The following is a 20,031-nucleotide window of genomic DNA, read 5'->3' as shown; positions in this document are numbered from 1 at the left end:
TTTGTTTAATACACGCATTGTACTAGTCATACATTCCTTGATAAGTTGAGTTCCCCTATAGTTTCTGTATTGATTGTGGCTCTTCCTCAATCAAAATTAGGTCTTAATTTTGCAGAGTTCTGCTTTGCTAACTTGCTCTAGTAAGAAATTCAATTATCTCAATTGGTCCTGGCCCCCAACAGATTTAGGGGAATAGCAGACAAAATCACCTAGGCTAGTTAGAGATTTGCAGCTCTATCGGCAGCCCACTTGACCTTTTACACTTTTGTGAAGTAACCTGTACACAAGGTGGGGCACAAGGGGCATCACCCAGGAGAAGGGTCCTATAACAAGAGTAAGGATTATCCAGATAATGTCAAAGATATAGAGGAAAGCACCGTTTCATTGTGTAGATCCCTTATGGAGAAGATAAGGAAGAGCAAGGACAAGAATTACCCAAGAGGAGAAGGTGTGGGCAAGTTGTGAGAGAAATGATTCTCTCTAATATCAATAATTAGTTATTGAATTAGGACCAGGATTTCTATTCCTTCCTATTCCCTCATTCAGAAACCAGAAACCTGTAGGTTGTTCAGTCTCTGAAGGACATTGCTGATACATGAAATTGCCAACATGGGGGGGGCGGGGCGGTGCATGCTTTTTGATCCTGGGTGGGAGACCCCATCCAAGTAGACAACTGTTCAAAGAACTTAATCTAAGGTGAATTCTGGCCCATTAATGTTCTACTCAGATGGGGAGGGGGAGGCTGTTAATTCCTTTGTCTAGACTGGCTGAGACTGGGGCTGATCTGACTTGAGATAGTCTGTCTTTGTCCATAAGTGACATAATCAGTCACCTCCCCCTAGCACCTTATTAGAATAGGTCTATTTCTCATTAATTGTTAACCAATCAGAGTTCATTGCCACCTGTTGGGAACACCCACTCTTCCAAGGGCATATAAGCATTAAGAAGCCTCTGTGATAGGTCTTTGATTTAGGAGAGACAGCCAAATGGCCCTTTCATTGATTATCAGCTAGCAATAATTAATAAAATGATTAATTACCCAGAAGTTATGTCTCTCAAACTTTTTATACATCACAGTTGTGACCCACACACACTGATGAAGTGTGAGATCACAATGATGAGATGATGGAACCTCTGAAATATTATGTAATAAACAAACAGCCTGGTACAATGGACAGAGGACTGGAGATTCAGAGGTGGAAGGGACTTTCAGGACATCTAATTCAACCCCTTCATTTTACAGATGAAGAAACTGAGGCACAGAGGGGGCACAGAGGTTCTAAGTGCCAGTGCTGAGATTTGAACAGAGATCTTTCCAAGTATGAGCCTAGACACTCTGAATTCAACTCTTCAGTACTGGACTTAGATTTAAGGCACTTGGATTTGCCACTGAAAGGTGTATGACCTTGGGCAAGGGCATTGGCCCTTCCAAGCTTCAGTTTAGTCACCTGTGAAGTGGGAATAATAATGTTGGTACTATCCTTCTCACAGGACCATTTTGAGGGTCAAATACTGTGAAGCATCACATAAACATTCTTTCTTATTATTGTGTGACCATAGGCAAATCATTTCCCTTCTTCGAACCTCAGTTTATTTGTCTGTACAATAGGGATAATGACTTTTTTATTACTTCACAGGAAAGTGCTTTTCAAAGGGTATGATACTTTATAAAAAGGCTACTATGATTATTATCTCACTTCTTATCATTTTTTATTGGTTTCAAGGGAAAAGTCACTGTGCTATTTTCTTTTTTATTGGATAACTGCTTTTTTTGTAATTGAATAAAAGCATTAGGATGTCAGCTCACCCCCCATAGGCTCATTGAGAGAAGCCTCCAGACAACTTTGGTAGCAGCCAGGACAACTAAAGTGACATGCGTCTCATCCTATCCCCCCATGACTTTAACTTGTCTTACTAGGTCTCTGTGTGTTGAAGATTTCTCCTTCCATGCAGATTGGAGATTATGAATGTTTAGTATGATGACATCTATTTAAAATGTCATAAATAATTTATTAAGCAATGTTTTGTCCAGGTGATGGAGGGCAACAGTTGATTCTGTGACAAAGGTCAAAGCTCCAGAACAGTTAATTGACTGAGTTCTTTAGGATCTCTGGTGGTTTGTACTTCATTCCACGACAGACAGTGAAGTTCTGGTATAGAATTCTAGCCCCCGAGTCATGTCTTGAAGAACTTTTATTGTCTGACTCTTTGTGACCCCACTTGGGATTTTCTTGGCAAAGATACTAGAGTAGTTTGCTATTTCCTTCTCCCCCTCATTTTCCAGATGAGAAAACTGAGGCAAATAGAATGAAGTAATTTGCCCGTGGCCATACAGCTAGTAAGTATCTGAGAGCAGATTTGAACTCAGAATGATGAGTCTTTGTCACTTCAGACTCTGCATTCTCTCCACCTAGCTGCCACTATTAGAGTATTTGGTAGATGTTAAAGTTTCAAAGCCTTTGGTGACCTATTGCATGAGTGCTACCATCTCCTTACACAATCTGCTTTAATGATGGTGATGATGCTGAATTATTACTACAAGGATGAAATTAAAGGTGTTCTGTTCCTTCCCTTGCAATGCCTGGGTGATTAAGGATGCTAGTTTTTAGTGACAGATGACCTGAGTTTAAATCCTAACTCTGACAGCTTCTCTATCTGTGGACCTCTCACTTCAGCAGAGGATATGTGGGGTGAAGCTATCTTCTCATATTTCTTCTTTGGGATCATGCTTGTTCTTTGTAACCCGGAAAGGGAAATGGAAAACAAGCCTTTCCAAGTGCTCTACAAATATTTGACCCTCTCAACAACTCTGGGAGCTGGGTGCTGTTATTATCCCTATCTTACAGATAAAGAAACTGAGACTAACTTGCCCACAATCATGCCACTAGGAAGTATCTGCAGCTAGATTTGAACTCTGGTCTTCCTGACTAGGTGTAACACTCTATCCACTGCATCACCAGCAGCCTCATACCTGCAACGCTCTTTTTCGCTTATTTTGTTGTGGTTGTTCTCTCCTGTAACTTCATTTTAGTCACTGTGGTTGTTTTGTGTTTTCTTGGTTCTGCTGTCTTCACTCTGCATCAGTTCATATAAGTCTTTTCCAAGAACAGGCATTTCTCCAGTAGCTACTGTGACACAAGCCATGCTTGTGACATCTAAGGTCCCTTCTCCTCTAAACCTGTGAACTCAGAAAATAAGTGAGCAAGAAAAAAAGAATCTGGGAAAGTAAGTGGAGCTGCTAAAGACCGAGAGAAAACCTTGACTACATCTTGGGCTCAGGACTTACCAGTCATTTCTGCCCTGTAAATTCTGAGAGCCAGAGGTGCTCCTTAGCCAAGAAACAGGAAGCCCATGCTGCTGGCCAAAGGGAATGAAGGCTGCAAGACGAGAAAGGAGAGGAATCTAAAGGTGCCAGCTCCGGAGGCCATGAACCTCTAGAGACAAAGTTGTCACAAAAATCTCAAAGGACAAGCGAAGAAACTGAATAAAGCCAGTCTTAACACCAGTTCAGCTCCTGACTCTGCCACTAACTAGCTGTGTGAATCTGGGTCAATCCCTCACCTTCTCTGGCCTCAGTTTCCTTATCTGGCAAATGACAGGGATTGGATTTAGTTTCTAAGGGCTCTTCCAACTCTTGCATTCTATGAATCAAAGAATTTCTTTCACAAGTAACCAACCTGGACAAAAGGAAGTGGTCCAAGGTCAAGACTACCCCTTTCTTAGAGACGTCCAAAAAGGCAAAGATAGGGATTGTCAAGACGTCCTGAAATTCAGCCCTGAATCTTAGAGGCCAGAGAATGAAGCACTGCCTTCTGAAGGAGAGCATCCAAGGAACAGACAGCTGCAGGACAGATCATAGGGGACAGAGGGCCTTGGGGACTCAAAGGAAAAAGCAGGTTCATGAGGGACCAAGGCCCAGATAGAGTAGCAGTGACCACCTGAATGTCCTTGAGGCTTACCGCCTCTCTGGGTGTCTGTCTTTAGGCTCCACTCTGATTCTGATACCCATTTTTATATTCAGGGCAAGGTGGTTGGGCCACTCTGTTGTGTTTATCTTGGGCCTCTAGTAAACAACCTTCCCTAAACATTAGAGCTGTGGGTAGCACTTGTCAAAAGGGAGGTTTTCCCCCCAACTGGTCAGTGTAAAGTAGATGGGTGCTTGTATATGAACATGGTGAGGGCAGCTGGTTCTTGTCGGCACCTAACGAGAGCCACAGAGACCTAGATAGCCAGAGCTAGGAGATCCAGCGAGGAAAGCTGGGGCTGTCTGCAACCATCACCGCTCCTGCCTGGTGTGCCCCGGGTGTTGAGTTGGAGCCAGCATGAGATAACCAGGGTTTAGGCCCAGGGTGATGAGCTCCAGGGATTATATTTCTTCCTGCCAGTGGAACTCTCTCTGCTCCACACCATGGACCCCACTCCCAACCACGGTCCCCACTCCCCCATGGCAGCAGGACCACCTCAGTTTCTTCCACAATGCACAGGCCTACCTTCCTCTATTCCTAGCCCTTCCTCAAACTCTCCCAGGAGACTGGGAGCTTTAGTGTCATTGACAACACGATGGGGGAATGAGCTCTTTAGGCAATCCGACCTCCCCGGGTGTAACTCGCGTAAGGGCACCAGGCTGGGTTACATCCAAGGGCCAGTCCCCTGATGCGTTTGCCCCAGGCACTAGAAATGCTCGGTTCAGTTCCACGGGGAGTTTTCCATAACACAAACACTGAGGCCCTAATAATGTACAAGCTGCGTTTATTAAGGAAGCAGGTGAGTCAAGGATCCAGTCTGAGGCTCCCGGGCCTGGCCCATTTCTCCTTCCCACTTTCCCCCCGCACCCTCCCCAGCCCTGCCCTCTGCCTCAGCAGTGATCCCTGATGGTGGTGGGGAGGGGGTCTCAGCTTGCACCCAGTTTGGATGGTTGGGTGGCATCTTGAGCTGAGGGGCACTGGCAGAGCGTGAGGCCGCCTCGCCTCGATTCCTGAGGCGAACAGCAGACAAGGGGCAGACCCGGGAGCCCAGAGAGAAACAGGAGGGGCAGAAGCAGCGCTGAAGGGGCGGGGACGCAGCCGCGGCATCTGGGCTAGCAGCCGGCACAGGCGGCGTAGGCGCAGATCTCACATATGCGAGAGTTCTCAGCTATGACTCCTAGACAAATAAGGCAGAAACGGGACTCTGGTGGCCCCTCACAGCATCTCCTCCTTCCCCCTGCCGTCCCCAGCCACTTATCTCCTCCTGGCCCCCACAGCTACCCAGCCCAGAGGCCTGGCACCCCCCTGCAGCCCACCTCCGGCCGGATGCTGCCTTGGATGGATTAAATTGGGGGGGGGGGGGAGGCGCCTGAGCTTCTACTTCAAGTCTCTCCTTGTAAACCTGGCATATCAAGACAGAGCCCCTGAAAATGTTATTAATCAGAGCTGAGTCACCCCTAAAACCTGACAAAGGAGAACTGAGCTGGCCACCAGGCCCGCTGGGCAGAGGAGAAACATACAAGAGAGACTTTTAAAACCAGACCAATAAGAGTCGTACCCTATTTCCAAGTCTCACCAATCAGAGAAGTAACAGCCTTAAACAGGGCCAATCAAAACTGAGCTAGCCCCAAATCGGCCCCTGCCCCCCCCCCCCCCCCCCATCTGAGAAAAAGCAACTTGCTACTTACCCAGCCTCTGGAAAGCCTGGGCAGCATCAGATCGGGTGCAGATGGACTTCAAGTCCTTGGGAAAATCCGGGTGGTCGCACAAGTGGACTCCATAGCCCAGGGCCTTCCGGCTTCTCATCCCACTCTCCTGCAGGTCCTTGAGTTTCTTCACAGACTCCAGGGGGTAGAAGAAGTCCCCATCCTGAAAGGAAGGCAGCAGAAGCATCCTCCAGCCCAGTTGCCCCAATTGATTCTCCACCCTCACCCCTGTACTGTTCATTCCTATCCCTGTCCTGACTTGCTCCACCCTCTCCATGGCTAGCTCCGGGGCCTTACCCCAGACAAAGTCCCTGGCGTCTGAAGGAAAGGAAGATGCTATAGAACCTTAGCTTCTCCTCACTGACTGAAAGGGACCTCAGCTAGACCAAAGAATTTAGAATTGATAGGAATTTAGGGCTTATCAAACCCACCCTCTCATCACAGTTTGGAAACTGAGCCCAAAGAAATTAAGTGACTTGAAGGTCGCCCGGTAGAAAGTAGCATGGTCAGGCTTTGAATGTACGTCCTGGAATTCCAAATTCAGGGCTCTTTTTACTAGACTAGGCCTTCTGCTGGTACAGTGGAAAGAGCCCTCACTGTATTCAGGCTGTAGGGACCAGGCTTAGACAACTGGGGCCTTCTCCACTTATCCTGGTCCATAGCTGGCCACTGGACTCATATGGTTCCAGAGGAGAAAGTGAGGCTGGTGACTCTGCACAGCCCTCCCTCACTTAAACCCAATTCACTTGTATGTCATGGCATCACATCCCTGAGGTCGTGATCCTCTTTGAGAACAAAGCACAAAGAGCAGCAACCAGGCTTAGAAGTTCCTGGTAATCTTAGGCAAGTCACTTCACTTATCTGGGTCTCACTTTCCCCATTTGTAAAATGAAGGGGTTAAACTAGATGACCTGCACAGTCATGTCTAAATCCCATGATCCTCTGATTGAGTCCAGAGCCCCATCCCATATAACCTCCTGCGTAGCCTCTTTGGATACTTTCAGTGATAAGGTGCTCACTACCTCAGGAAGCGGCCCATCCTATGAATTTAATCTGTTAGAGTTATCTCAGAGAAAGTAAACAGGCAGATGAACCTCTTATATCCAGGGGAGTGGGAGGGGTTCACCTCCCACCCTAACAGTGCTCAGCTCACAGCTGTGCTAACAGGTGTCCTGCCTGCCTCTGGCCCCAGCCCAGGGTCCTGCTGTTGTTTGTGAAGTAATAAAAAAAAAAAACCCACCAAGAAGCAGTCATAGTGGAGCAAGACCACTGTGGCTGTCAAGCTGTACCAGGCTGGTCACGTGTCCCTCCCCCACGCCCACCTACCATGGCAGGGTTCTGCTCCTAAACTTTCCTCACTTCCAACTCACCAGCCCAAGGACTAGGATTCAGGTCCCCCTCTTCATTCAGGTTCACTAAATAAACTAAGCTAGGCTGAGGTCTTAATGGATAGAAGGTTCTCCCAGTCATCGGTTTACATGTTAAAAGGGGTCTTCCAAGTCCTCACCCCAAAAGGAAAAGTAAAAATATGATGATGACAATGTAATTGTATGAAATGGAAGACCTGATGCGATTTCTTCCATTGCCTGGAGCATTAAGAGGTTGTATCACACAGTTAATGTGGGCCAGGGTCAGGACTTTAACTGAACCTCGGCTCTCCCTCCCCTTTCCCCCCTTCTTCAGTCCTCCAGATTCCAAGGCCACATTCCCTCTCATAGTATATATTGTATGTAATCCTATATATTTTACATCATTATAAATATATTTATATATGCAATTATAAATGTATTTTATCACGATATCTGACATATATCTATATAAATGTCGACTCTCTTTATTTATTATTATCACCCGCTTATTTTTTGAAGTATCTTAAAGTTTAAGGGAAAGAGATATTGGGTCAGAGAAAGGGGCCACCCAGAGAGAATGTATGGAAAGGTGCCCAGGTCCTCGCTCCTCCATCCTCGCTACAGTTCAGCCCGCTGATTAGCCTGATTTCTCTGATCTGCTGAGGATGGGGTTCCCCATTCTGTCTGGGGGCATTGTGGGAAAGTTCTTCCTTGTATCTACCTCCTGCCTCTCCTACTTCATGCAGCTCTAGCTCTACCTCCTGCCCTGTCCCTGCCCCAGGACAGAACAGTTTCTCTTTAAGACTCTTTTCTCTTTCTTCCTTCCTCCCCTTCCTCAAAGTGAATGGTGAACTCCAAGAGAGCAAAGCCTGCGTCCACTTCCTCTTCCATTTCTGGGGATGAGCCCAGACCCCAGTCTTATCTCCAGGCTGATTACAGGGCCCTGAAAAGTTACTTGATTGAAATATAATGGACTGGAATTACATGGAGGAAGCAATTGGATATCTGATGGGGCTAAAGGGGAAATGGAATGAGAGGAGAAACAGAATCAGGCCAGGACTCTTTCAGATCAGGAAAGGGGCCTCTGGGAGAAAAAATGACTCCCTGTAATCTGGGGGCTGAGGACCCTTGCTTAGGGGAATGAGATAACAGGTCTGGGAGACTGGTTGGAGATAAGTAGTGAGTACAGAAGAGGATTCATACAAGGATTGGCTAAGGGTTGACTTAGAGAAGATGAGACGTGGTCCAGTGGCAGCCCAGGGTGCTAAGAGCACTGGCCTTGTGGTCATAGGACCTGAGTCAAATCCTCCACCTGTGTGATCTTGGGCCTTGTTTCCTCACTGGTATCATGAGGGTATCAGGCCAGATGGCTTCCAAGGTCCTTTCCAGCTCTGAGTCAATGATCTCATCAGGACAGAACAGCTGTCTTTAATATGTAAGGGACTGTCATTTGGTAGAGGCACTGGGTTTACTGAATCACTGTATCTCAGAGCTCGGAGGGACCTTCAAAATCATTTGGTTTTATCTATACAAAAAAAGAAACCCCTCTACAGCATCTCTTAGAAAAGAGAGAACTGAACTAGACCAAGGGCAGGACAGGAATTATGCAAGTAACACCTCGACATAAGAAACCCCAGGAAGTAGTAAGTTCCCCATTCCTGGAGGTATGTGTTGTGTTGTATGAGGTTATGTTGTAGAAGAGTTGCCTTCAGATGTCAGTTAGGCTAGATTCCACTCCAACTACCTCTCACCCAGGGCCCTTCCAGTTCAGAGATTTTAGGATTCTAGAACAGTGAAGAAGGTTGGGGCTGGGGGAAAAGGACTCACCTGGACTGTGACACTGCCAACCACGGTGGCCAGCGCGCAGAGGCACAGAGTGGAGAGGAGGAAGATGTTCATGGTGTCTCAGAACTCTGGTGCTTCTACTCTAGACCCCAGGTAGCACCTTTTTAAAGGGTGCTGAGGTTACTGAGTAATGCTATGGTCTACGTCACTCACTTATCTATCCCAGCTGGACCTTATCTGATAAGAGCTGACTGAGATAAAGTGAATGACTGATAGGAGACAGGAAGACCTAGGTACCCCCAGCACCAAACTCAAGTACCCCATTTCTCCAGAAGCTTCCAGAATCTGTTCCTAACAAGACTGGGAAGTCATTTTCTCACAGATTGATGGCCTCCAAACTCTTTTGATTGTACACCCCCCAGCAGAAAATAAATAAGGATGTGCCTCCAATGTATGTTTTTATATATACATATATATATACATAATGTATATATGTCTTTATAAAGTGCATATTTAAGTGTATGATGTACTACTATACTAATAATTATATATATTATGAGACATATACATAGAAAACAGAAATTTAGAAAGATCAAATGAAGATGAAATATTTGCTCCAGGAAGTGATAGGTTGTCTTGGAGTTTATTGAGGAAAAGAGCAACATTGTTAGACCTGTGCTTTTTTTTTAATATTTGTATTTTATTTGTTTCGACAAAGCAGATATGTCCCAATGAACAAACACACCAAGTCTTATCCCCCCAAAAGAGTTAAAAAAAAAAAACTAGCTGAAAGAGTGGTTTTGGCTGATAGTGTACATCACTTTTTTTTTTTTTTCAAGAGAAAATTGTGTACTTCATTCTGCATTCTGATTCCTTAGTTCTTTCTCTGGATGTGGATGGCATTTTGTATCATGAGTCCTTTGGAAATGTTTTAGGTCCTTGCATTGCTGTGAAAGGCTAAGTTTATCAGAAACAGTCGTCATATACTGTGGCTGTTAATGTGTTTAATATTCTCCTGGTTTTGCTCACTTCACTCAGCATCAGTTCAGATAAGTCCTTCCAGGCCTCTCTGAAGTCTTCCTATTCATCATTCCTTTTTTTTTTTTACTCTCAATAATACATTTATTCACTCCAAATGACTTAGCATTCAAATTTGTAAAGGAAATCCAAGCTACAAGAAGACATAGGTAGTAACACAATAGTGATGGGAGCCCTCTATCAGTTTTAGTTAAGTCTAACAGAAAGATAATCAATCATAAGGGAAAATATGGAACTGAAAAAATTACTAGAGAAATTTAGAGGTTAAAGAGTTTTGGCATCTTCTAAATGGTAATATAAAAGAATATACATACTCCCTAGTATCACAAAAAGCTTTTACAAAAATTGATCATGTACAAGGACATAGAGGTATTAAAAACAAATACAAAAAGGCAGAAATAGCTAATCTATCCTTTATAGACTATAACATAATAAAAATAGTCATTGGTTCAGGAACCACAAACAAAAAATACAATCCAAAATGAAGACTTGAAAATGAAATCCTAAATAATTAGTGAATCAAAGAACAAATCCTAAAAACAATCAATAGCAATGTAAAATAAAATGATCATGAGGAAAAAACATACCAAAATTTCTGAGATGCAGCTAAAGCAATCCTTGGGAGAAAAATATCTTTACAAATATACGTTAAACAAAATAGAAAAACACAAAATAAACTAACTGGAAATGTAGGTTCAAAAAAAATAGAAACCCGACAAATAAACAAATATAAATAATCACAAAAGAAGAAGCATTAAAATTTAGAAGTAAAATAGACAAATTAGAAATAAAAGTTCCACAGAATTGATAAGTAAAACTAAAAGCTAGCTTTTTGAAAATGCTAACAAAATTAATAAACCCTTACCTAATCTAAATTTTTAAAAAGAGATCAGAAAAATGAATCAATGAAATAGAAAATGAGCAAGGAAAAACCACAGCAACACCAGAAGAAATAAAGAATAATAATCAGGACATTATATACACTTATATGCTGACAAAACTAAAGCCACAAAAAAAAAAATAGAGGAATACCTTCAAAAATATATAATACTCAAACTATCAGAAGACCAGTTGAAGATCTTAAATAACCCAATATCAAACTAGGAAATAAATTTAGTTGTAAAGGAACTACCAAAGAAAAAAGAATCGCTGGTCCTGATGGATTCACAGGACAATTCTATTGAGCTTAAAAAAAAAAAACAACAAAAAACCAGTATCAGTACTCACAAATTATTTTCAAAAATTGAAAAATGTCTCAAATCAATCCTTATATGATATATATCCTTAATCTTTTTCATGCTTCTCTTGCTTCTTGTCTTGGAAAGTCAAATTTTCTATACAGATCTGGTCTTTTCCTCAATATGAATGATTCAAAGTCCTCTATATCATTTAATGACCATTTATTCCCTTGAAGTATTATACTCAGATTTGCTGGGTGGGTGATTCTTGGTTTCAATCCCAGTTCCTCTGACCTCTGGAATATCCCATTCCAAGCCCTTCAATCCCTTAATGTTGAAGCTGCCAGATTCTGTGTTATCCTGATTTTATTTCCACAATACTCAAGTTGTTTCTTTCTAGCTGCTTACAGTATTTTCTCCTTGATCTGGGAACTCTGAAATTTGGCCACAATATTCCTAGGAGTTTCTCTGTTTGGGTCTCTTTCAGGAGGTGATTGGTGGATTCCTTCAATATTTATTTTGCCCTCTGATTCTAGAACATCAGGGCAGTTTTCCTTGATAATTTCATGGAAGATAATGTCTAGGCTCTTTTTTTTGATCATGGCTTTCAGGTAGTCTCATAATTTTCAAATTGTTTCTCCTGGATCTATTTTCCAGGACAGTTGCTTTTCCAGTGAGATATTTCACATGATCTTCTATTTTTTCAAACTTTTGGTTTTGTTTTTTAACTGCTTGGTTTGTCTCATAATCACTGATTTCCCTGAACTCAGTTCTCTCTTTCAATGAATTATTTTGTTCAGTGAGCTTTTGAACCTTCTCCTCCATTTGGCTAATTCTGCTTTTTAAAACTTCCTTCTCCTCCTTGGCTTTTTGGACCTTTTTTCCAATTGAGTTAGCCTTTTTTTAAAGCTGTTATTTTCCTCAGCATTTTTTTTTTTTTTTGGTTCTCCTTTAGTAAGCTGCTAACTCGTTTTTCAAGCTCTTCTATTGCCTGAGCCCAGTTTAAGTTCCCTTTGGAGACCCTGGAGGCAGAAGCCTTGACTTCCTCTGACAGTATACCTTGTTCTTCCTCATCCAAAGGATTGGGGGAGACATCTGTTCACCAGGAAAGTAACCTTCTATGGTCTTATTTTTTTCCCCCTTTTTTGGGCATTTTCCTAGCCAGTTACTTGACTTCTGAGTTTCCTCTTCACAACCATCTAGCCTCCAGTTCCACCAAGCCAGCACTGGGGACTGAGATTCAGATGAGACGCTCCAATTCCTCAGGGGCTTTAGGCAGGGGGTGGGGATGAGAGGGGTTCAGAGCCGCTATTCAGTGTGAGATTAAGATCAGCTGCTCAGATGGGGGCAGGGCCACCACACAGGGCTCAGTTCCCTCAAGGGCTTTACAATGAGACCTTCAACAATGGACGCAGGCTGCCACCTGCCTTGGGAGCCCCCATCTGCTGCTGCCTCCACTGCTGCCACCTGAGGAGGACTGAGTTATGGGGACACCTTGCTCCCTTCTTGGCCAGCCGAAAAACCGTCTCACTGACCTTTGGCACCTGTGGGTTGAGGGATCCGCACTGCTGCTGGAGATTCTGTCCCTGAAGCCTGCTCAGTTCTGCTCCTTCCAGTGCTGCGCGGCCAAGGCTGAGCTGGGCTCTGTTCCGTGTCCGTCGGTCTTTCAGGTTACTCTGGGCTAGAAATCTCCTCCACTCCATTGTTCTATGGCTTCTGCTGCTCTAGAATTTGTTGTGAGTTCTTCTTTACAGGTATTTTTGTGGGCTGTGGGGTAAGAGCTAGCATATGTGCATCTTTCTACTCCACCATCTTGGCTCTACCCCCTAAAACTTTTGGATTTGTAACTAGCACAATTAGCTTTTAAATGAATTTGTCTTTATCTAACCCAATACTGTCTACAGTAAAGCAAGAGGAGATAGAAGTGTTGCATGGTATTTCATCATTCTACAGAAGGTATACTTGCAATGAATTTCTTGCGTTAATTTCCTGCACTGAATGGTAATGCATATATGCTGATAAATTTGATTTCCACTCATGGTAACATTCTGGAGCACCTTATTGAGGGGATGGTTTATGGATCCTTGGAAACAAAAGTAGAGATGACTCAAATTCATCATGGATTTATGAAAAAAAAAAGCTATGCCAGGTTAACTTCATGTCGTTGATGGACAAGGTCACTACACAGGTAGATCAAGGAAATACTATTGATTCAGTATACTTGGATTTCAGCAAAGCATATGAGAAAACCTCTCATAATATTCTTGTGCTCTAGGAGGAAAGCTATGGATTGAACAATCTAGACAAGTGTATTTGAAGCTGGTTGAATGACGAAACCCAAAAGGAGGTGATTGATGCTAACCTAAGAATGCTTACAGATCAAGAGAACTGTCCTTGGTGCTGTTCTGTACATTTTTATTTCTGCTTAGGGTCCCACCTGATATGTAACCCTATAAGCTCAGATTCAAATTGTAAAGGATTCTTAATACTAATTTGCCTACCTGGCTCACTTGCTCCCACCCAGTTAGGAAACTGGGAATTTATAAAGTTAGTTCAGGTCCACATATTCAATTCTTCATTATGGCAACATACTCAGGCAAAGAACAACTTTGAAACAATTAAACATTTAATTGGACAGAATTGAAGTGTAAAGCAACAGAAAAGAATCTCAGTAATACTTCCAAACAAGATTTCCTTTCCTTCCCTTCCCCCCAGGAGTTTAGGATGACAACTCCTCCAAAAGACTTAAAGCTTTCCCCTCTCTCTGCAACCAGAACAAGGTGATTGAAGCATTTGGTTCAACTGCCATCTCAAAACTTCTGACAGTACCTACAGAATGCTCCTTATAGCTCACCTGGCTGTTCCTTGGGGCTTGGGCAACCCTTGACTTGAATTGATCCTGGCTGCAGTTTTCATTTTCCACGTTTCCACAGCCAGGATCTCTTTTCTTTGCACTTGTCAAAGTCAAACTCACTGTGTTGAATCTCACAAAACTGCAGCTACTCCTGCTACTTCTCATTCTTAGAAATCTCTCTTATTCCACATAGATAAGAACCTCTATTTTCTCTGTCTCATTCTTCAACATTCCCACTACTGATTTTTTAAACAATCAGCTAACCAATCCCTGCTTGATCCTGCCTTTGTGTGAGAGACAGCTTGGTTTAGTGAGCAGTGCTGGATTGGTGGTAAGAAAAATATGGGTTCCAATCCTGCCTTAGACACATACTAGTGCTGGAACCCAAGGAAAATCATGTAACCTCTCCAAGTCTAGGTTTCCTCTGAAAACAGATAGTAATAGCACTGCTCTCACAAGGCTTTTTCTGGAAATCAATGGAATAATGTACATAAATTGTTTTGCAAAGCATGAAGTATGTGTGTGTGTGTGTGTGTGTGTGTGTGTGTGTGTGTAGGGGGCTGGGCCTCTGGGCTGATGATCTTTCCAGAAGGATGGGAGTGGGGGAGATGACATTTGGAAGACTGCCTCTTTTCATCTGTGGGAAAGAGGAAGTGGCCCCTCAGGCTTGGGTCCCCACCCTTCACAGTGACGTCCAATTGGCTTCTGAGTGTACCCTGGGAATGGGAATCAATTCACTTTCCCTCACCCCTTTCCCTGTACCTGGGGCATCCCTCCTCCAACATCTCCCAAGATGGGACTGGAGCCAAGATTGGAAAGTTTGATATCAGGACCAAGACAGGATCAGGTTGTTTTGTTTTTCTCTCTAAAGAGGAATCAGATGACCTCTTCTGTGCTCTTTCTCTGCCATCTCCCCCATTCTCTCTACGGGGATAGCACAGGACCACAGTAGGAGTTATAAATCTTGATAATGCTGAGACCAGGCCAGAGTGGGAAGTGCTGCAGCCTCTTCTCAGCCCTGGATGGCTATTCTTCCTCAGGCTCAGGGAAACCCTTTGCAAATTTGCTGGGCAGCAAAATTTACCCACCTCCTAATCCTTACTATCCCAATCTAGCCCCCTACTCCCAGTTACTCCCTCTTCTGGCATTGTGGTCCAAGAGAAAACAGTTCTGGAATCAGAGGACCTGAGTACCAATCTGATCTCTGCTGCTTCCTAGCTATATGACCTCAGGCAAGTCCTCTGGACCTCAGTTTCATCATCTGTAAAAAAAAACAATGTTAGATTAAATGGCCTCTGAGGTCCTTTTCCACCCTAATTTTATGACCATGTGATCCTTCTTCCCCAATTCTCTCTCTCTCTCTCTCTCTCTCCCCCTTTCTTTCTCTCTCTCCTCTCTCTCTCTCTCTCTCTCTCTCTCTCTCTCTCTCCTTCTCTGTCTCTCTCTCCCTTTCTCTGTCTCTCCCTTTCTCTCTCTCTCCCTTTCTCTCTCTCTTTCTCTCTCTTCTCTCTCTTTCTCTCTCTCTCTCCCTTTCTCTCTCTCTTTCTCTCTCTCTCCCCCTTTCTTTCTCTCTCTCCCTTTCTCTTTTCCTCTCTCTCTCTCCCTCTTCTCTCTCTCCCTTTCTCTCTCTCTCTCTTTCTCTTTCTCTCTCCCTTTCTCTTTCTTTTTCTCTCTCTCTCCCTCTCTCTCTCTCTTCCCTCACTCCCCCTTCTTATTCTTGTTCCTTCTTTCCTCTCCTTTCTTCTTTTCCTCTCAGTTTGTTTCTCTTCTTTCTCTTTTATTCTCTTTCCCTCCTTTTCAATTCTTCTATGATATAATGGCCAGACAGCTAGACTGAATCAGGAAGACCTGAGTGTGACTCCTACCCATCTCAGATTCTTGCTTGCTTTGTGACCTTGGGGCAATCACTGAATCCCTCTGAGCCTGTTTCCTACCTTCATCTGTAAAACGATGGTGATAATGACACTGTCCTCACAGGACGGTGAGGGACACATAAGATAATGTGTGTATTATCAGTTACTATCAGTTCTTTCTGTACAATGTCCTGGAATATGCACACACACCCCTCCCGACTTCTTACCTCTCTGAGACTACAAAAGGCACCCACTAGCCTTTAGTGTCTCCCTTCAATCCTTTCTGTACACTTTGACCAAATAATTTTTAAAAACTGTAAAATAGATTTGATTCATATCTCTTATTTTTCTATCTCCTGTATTTCCCCTTTCACAGAGCAATTGTTTATCATGAAGTTTGTTTGTTTTTAAGAAAAGAAGCAAAAGCTACAATTCAGGGAGAGAACAATAATTCATGTCTGTAGGAGCTCTATGAAACCAAGAAGCAGATAAGTCTAATCCACCTTTGCTTGCCCCACAGTCCCCGGCATCTCCTCTACCCTCAGCTCACAGCAGGGCTCAGGGAAGTTGAGGTGACGGAATGCAGGTCCTCCAGAGCCTGGATTTGCTTCCAGACTGATCAGCTGGGAATAGGGTTCCAGAGTCTCTTCTCAAGGAGAGACCAAAGACCCCAGGTCACAGGAACAATCCTGGCACTAGTGCTCTTGGGGGTTGGAAGGAAACCTTTTAGCCAGTCAGTGACCAAGGCATGTCTATGGGGCTTCATCCCAGGTGCAACTGAATTTAGAGGGCTCTGGAGGAATTAGAAGAATAAATGAAAACTAAATAATAATAAATTATTATTTATTTATTATTATAAATAATTAATAAATGATAACTAATAATAAATAACTAAAGACAAGTAGGACCACCAGTCTTCTGATTCTCTTCCCAGCTGTCCAATGTTCCTTATCAGTGTCATTTACTGCATCATTAGAGATGTCTCATGGTCAAATGATGGCTGTCCATTAAGACTGGTCTGGAATCTTTCTTCTTCTCTCTTTGCACCCTCCCATGGAGATCCCATCAGCAGCAATAGATTCAATTTTGAGCTCTTTGCAGACCTCTGCATCCATCCATCTCTCTGAGCTCCAAGCCTGCATTACCAACTGCCTGGCCCCCAGTGGATGATCCATAGTCATCTCAGACTCCACAGTTTTTCCCCCAAAATCTCTTCTATTCCCAACTTCCCTACTTCTGCCAAGGGCACCATAATTCTTTCAGTCTCCTAGATTCACAATCTCAGAGACCTCCTCAGTTCATCCCTTTCCTTCATTTACCAAATCCAATCAACTGCCAAATCTTGTAGACTCTTCCATTAACCATCTTCTCTATTCACAACAACATCCTTCTTAGTTCACACAACCACCACCCTAGTTCAAGTCCTCATCACTTCTCACTTGGCTGAGAGAGCCTCTAGACAGCCATCATGTTAAAGATGCGTTACCCTCTGTTTTGCCATAGTTTCCTAAAAACCAAGCGGACTTCCCATTTCTACATGTCTCTCCCTATAAGAATGTGAGCCCCTTGAGAGAATGGACTACCTTGCTTTTGGCAAGATAAGGACACTGAGGTCCTTTTTGCAACCAAACTGCCAAACATTCAAACTACTGCAGAGAGTGCAGCTTCAATGGGTTGACCACATTGCTTGAATGCCAAAAATAAGTTTGCCTAAATTTAACCTATTTTACAGAGAATTCACACAAAGCAAACATTCACACAGAGATCAGAAGAAGCGATGCATGGGTCACTTTTATGGTCTCTCTGAAGAACTTTGAAATCAGTTGTGAGACATCGGAGATGCTGGCCTGGGACTGCCCTACATGGTGTGTCCTCATCAGAGAAGGCACTGTGCTCTAGGAGCAAAGCAGAATTGCAGTAGCTCAAAAGAAACATGAGACACACCAATTTAGAGTCATCTCTACTCCAAGTCCAAATGTTCAAATGGACTATTTGGGCCCGACCTGTAGCAGCATCTTCCAAGCTTATATTGGATTGACCAGTCACAGTCAGATGCACTATCTCCAACATAGTGATGTCACTTCAGGACAACAACCAACTAACCAAGTAGGTGGTATTAATATTTAATATAAATTTTAGACTTTAATAAGGGCCAAAGTTTGAATTAAGAAGAGTCTGGACCTAATAGTCTCCTTTGTTTAGAGGATGCCTACACCTTGGGTTGTGAATAAACAATTTCAAAGGCCTGTTTAGGACAGGATGTCTGCAATCTGGGTGATGGGACTTTTCCTTACCTTGAATCACAAAGGCATGCTATGGAAGGAAGATGCCCATAGCCTGGGATCACAAAACCCAATTACAATGTGTTTACAGTGTGAGAACTCCTTCCTCATGGCAAAATGTACTTAAGACAGTCAATCTCTATACTAAGTCAGTTAGTTCTGATCCTGGCTCCATAGCACTATGTAACCGTTTTCTTTATGGGGAATTGATTAATTAATTAAATCATAAAATGTATGCATTTAGCCTGTTGCCTTTTCTCTAACCAAGTTTTCAGGTCAACAGTGGTTAATAATTTTTTTCATTGGTTCATTCATCTATTAATTAATTGCAATTAATCTTTCACAAGTCTTCTATGGTCACCACCCTTGTCATTATTCATCAGGACTATTCTCCAATCCATTTTTCTCAAAATAAACTTTCTTAAGCACAAGTCTGATCATGTCACTCCCCTGCTCAGGGAACTTCAATGACTCTCTCCTGACAAAGACAAGCTGAGGTGGACAAAATGCAAGTTACTCAGCTTGGCAGTTGAAGTCTTTCATAACCAGGGTCCAACCTACCCTAATAAGCTTACTTCCTATTACTAAGTTGAAATTTCCCACCTCCATGCCTTTGTACAGACTGTCCTCCATATCTGAAATGCCCTCCCTCAGTGCATTCTTCAATCTACCTTTTAGGATCTTCAGCTACATTTTAAGGCAATCTTCATTGGCCATTCTTTCTTTATCCCCCAAGAAGTTGTTGCTCTGTCTTTTTAAAAATATTTATTTTTTAGTTTACAACATTCACTTCCCTAAGTTTTTGAGTTTTAAATTTTCTCTCCTTCCCTCCCCCCACTCTCCCTAAGACAGCCTGAAATCTGATATAGGCTCTACATATACATTCATATGAAACATATTTCCACATTAGTCATGTTATAAAGAAGAATTAGAACCAGTGGAATGAACCACAAGAAAAAAGAAGCAAAACAAAACAAAACCAAAAAGAGAGAGATGCTCTCTCTTTATTCAAGTTATCACATTGTACTTCTCTGTGTACTTGCTCTTGCCTATTGGGAATGTAAGTTCCTTGAGGGCAAGGATGGTTTCCCTTTTGTCTTTGTATCCCTAGCGTTTAGCACAATACGGGGCACATAGTAGATGCTTGAAAAATGTTTGATGGATTGAAAACTTCTTTTTAGCACCAGAGATTAAAAGTCTCACCAAATTTAGAGTTGGAGGCAACTTCAGTGTCTATTTCATCCAATCCATACCTGCAACGTGAAGCAGGCTTCAGAGGGAAGAAACTCCCAGGGTCTGGGTACCTGAGGGTCAGTGCCGGTGGGGGGGCCAAAGCTGCGACAGGTTAATGGGTTATGGTTTGTTTGTTTACCAGAGCCATCCCTCCGTTAAACTATGGGTTGGGTCCAGAGGAGGGGGGAGAGAAGGGGCAGAATCATGACTGCCATCTGCTCTCCTTATCTCTCAATGCCACTTCTCTCCCAGAGTCAGCACTAAAGATAGGGGTGCAGAAAGCCTCACCCTCCTCCTTCAGAATAAAATCATCTCTCAGTTGCCAGTGCCTAAAGTTATCTCCCTTCCCTACCCTGCCCCTTAGATGTTCGCTCCTTTGTGTTGAATAATACCATCCTTCATTATTTCTTTTCAGTGATATAAATCCCTTTGGGAAGGGGGATGGGTTCAACCTCTCATTTTTCCCCTTTAACATTAAGAATGAATTTATCAGGTACTCTCCTCTCTTAAGAGACAGAGCTCAGGGGCAACAGAGGGACTTGGGACTTGGGGATATGACCAGGACTGAGAAGGGAGAAAGAAGAGAAGAAAGGTGAACATTGAAACAAACTTCTTAGGAATATGGGCATGCACACACAGTAACTAAGGTCATGTGGAAAGAGAAGGAAAGATAGAGAGCAGGGAGCATTGGCCTGGGAGGCTGGAGCAGCAGGTTCCTGGTCCAGAAATGACTAGAATACAAGGCAGTAAGTATTGCATGGATGACTGGGGTGATCAGGGAAGGTTCC

General features: G+C 43.2%; 1 protein-coding gene across 3 annotated transcripts; it reads right to left on the bottom strand.

The window, feature by feature from the left end:
- Positions 1 to 4,732: 4,732 nt before the first annotated feature.
- Positions 4,733 to 8,966, bottom strand: GUCA2A (guanylate cyclase activator 2A). 3 transcript variants are annotated; one of them, XM_072616517.1, is made up of 3 exons: positions 8,848 to 8,966; positions 5,654 to 5,834; positions 4,733 to 5,142 (listed from the first exon to the last, which is right to left on the bottom strand). In XM_072616517.1, the coding sequence occupies exons 1-3, from the start codon at positions 8,917 to 8,919 to the stop codon at positions 5,078 to 5,080; spliced, it is 318 nt and encodes a 105-aa protein (XP_072472618.1). In that variant the 5' UTR covers positions 8,920 to 8,966; the 3' UTR covers positions 4,733 to 5,077. The 3 variants fall into 3 exon arrangements, 2 of the variants coding, with proteins under 2 accessions (XP_072472618.1, XP_072472619.1); XM_072616518.1 differs by lacking the exon at positions 8,848 to 8,966 and adding an exon at positions 6,583 to 6,609; XR_011968474.1 differs by lacking the exons at positions 4,733 to 5,142; positions 8,848 to 8,966 and adding an exon at positions 6,694 to 6,867 and having other exon boundaries at positions 5,745 to 5,834.
- Between the last annotated feature and the right edge of the window lie 11,065 nt (positions 8,967 to 20,031).

The sequence above is a fragment of the Notamacropus eugenii genome, chromosome 5, assembly GCF_028372415.1.
Source record: "Notamacropus eugenii isolate mMacEug1 chromosome 5, mMacEug1.pri_v2, whole genome shotgun sequence".
In the NCBI taxonomy this organism is placed as follows: domain Eukaryota; kingdom Metazoa; phylum Chordata; class Mammalia; order Diprotodontia; family Macropodidae; genus Notamacropus; species Notamacropus eugenii.
Note: the sequence above shows the minus strand (reverse complement) of the source record. Positions and strands in the feature narration are given on the sequence as shown.

Coding starts and splice junctions, on each gene's coding strand:
- GUCA2A (XM_072616517.1), bottom strand. CDS start 8,919: ATGAACATCTTCCTCCTCTCCACTCTGTGCCTCTGCGCGCTGGCCACC. Junction 5,835..8,847: donor TTGGCAGTGTCACAGTCCAG/GTGAGTCCTTTT, acceptor CCTTCCTTTCAG/GATGGGGACTTCTTCTACCC. Junction 5,143..5,653: donor CCAGGCTTTCCAGAGGCTGG/GTAAGTAGCAAG, acceptor TTATTTGTCTAG/GAGTCATAGCTGAGAACTCT.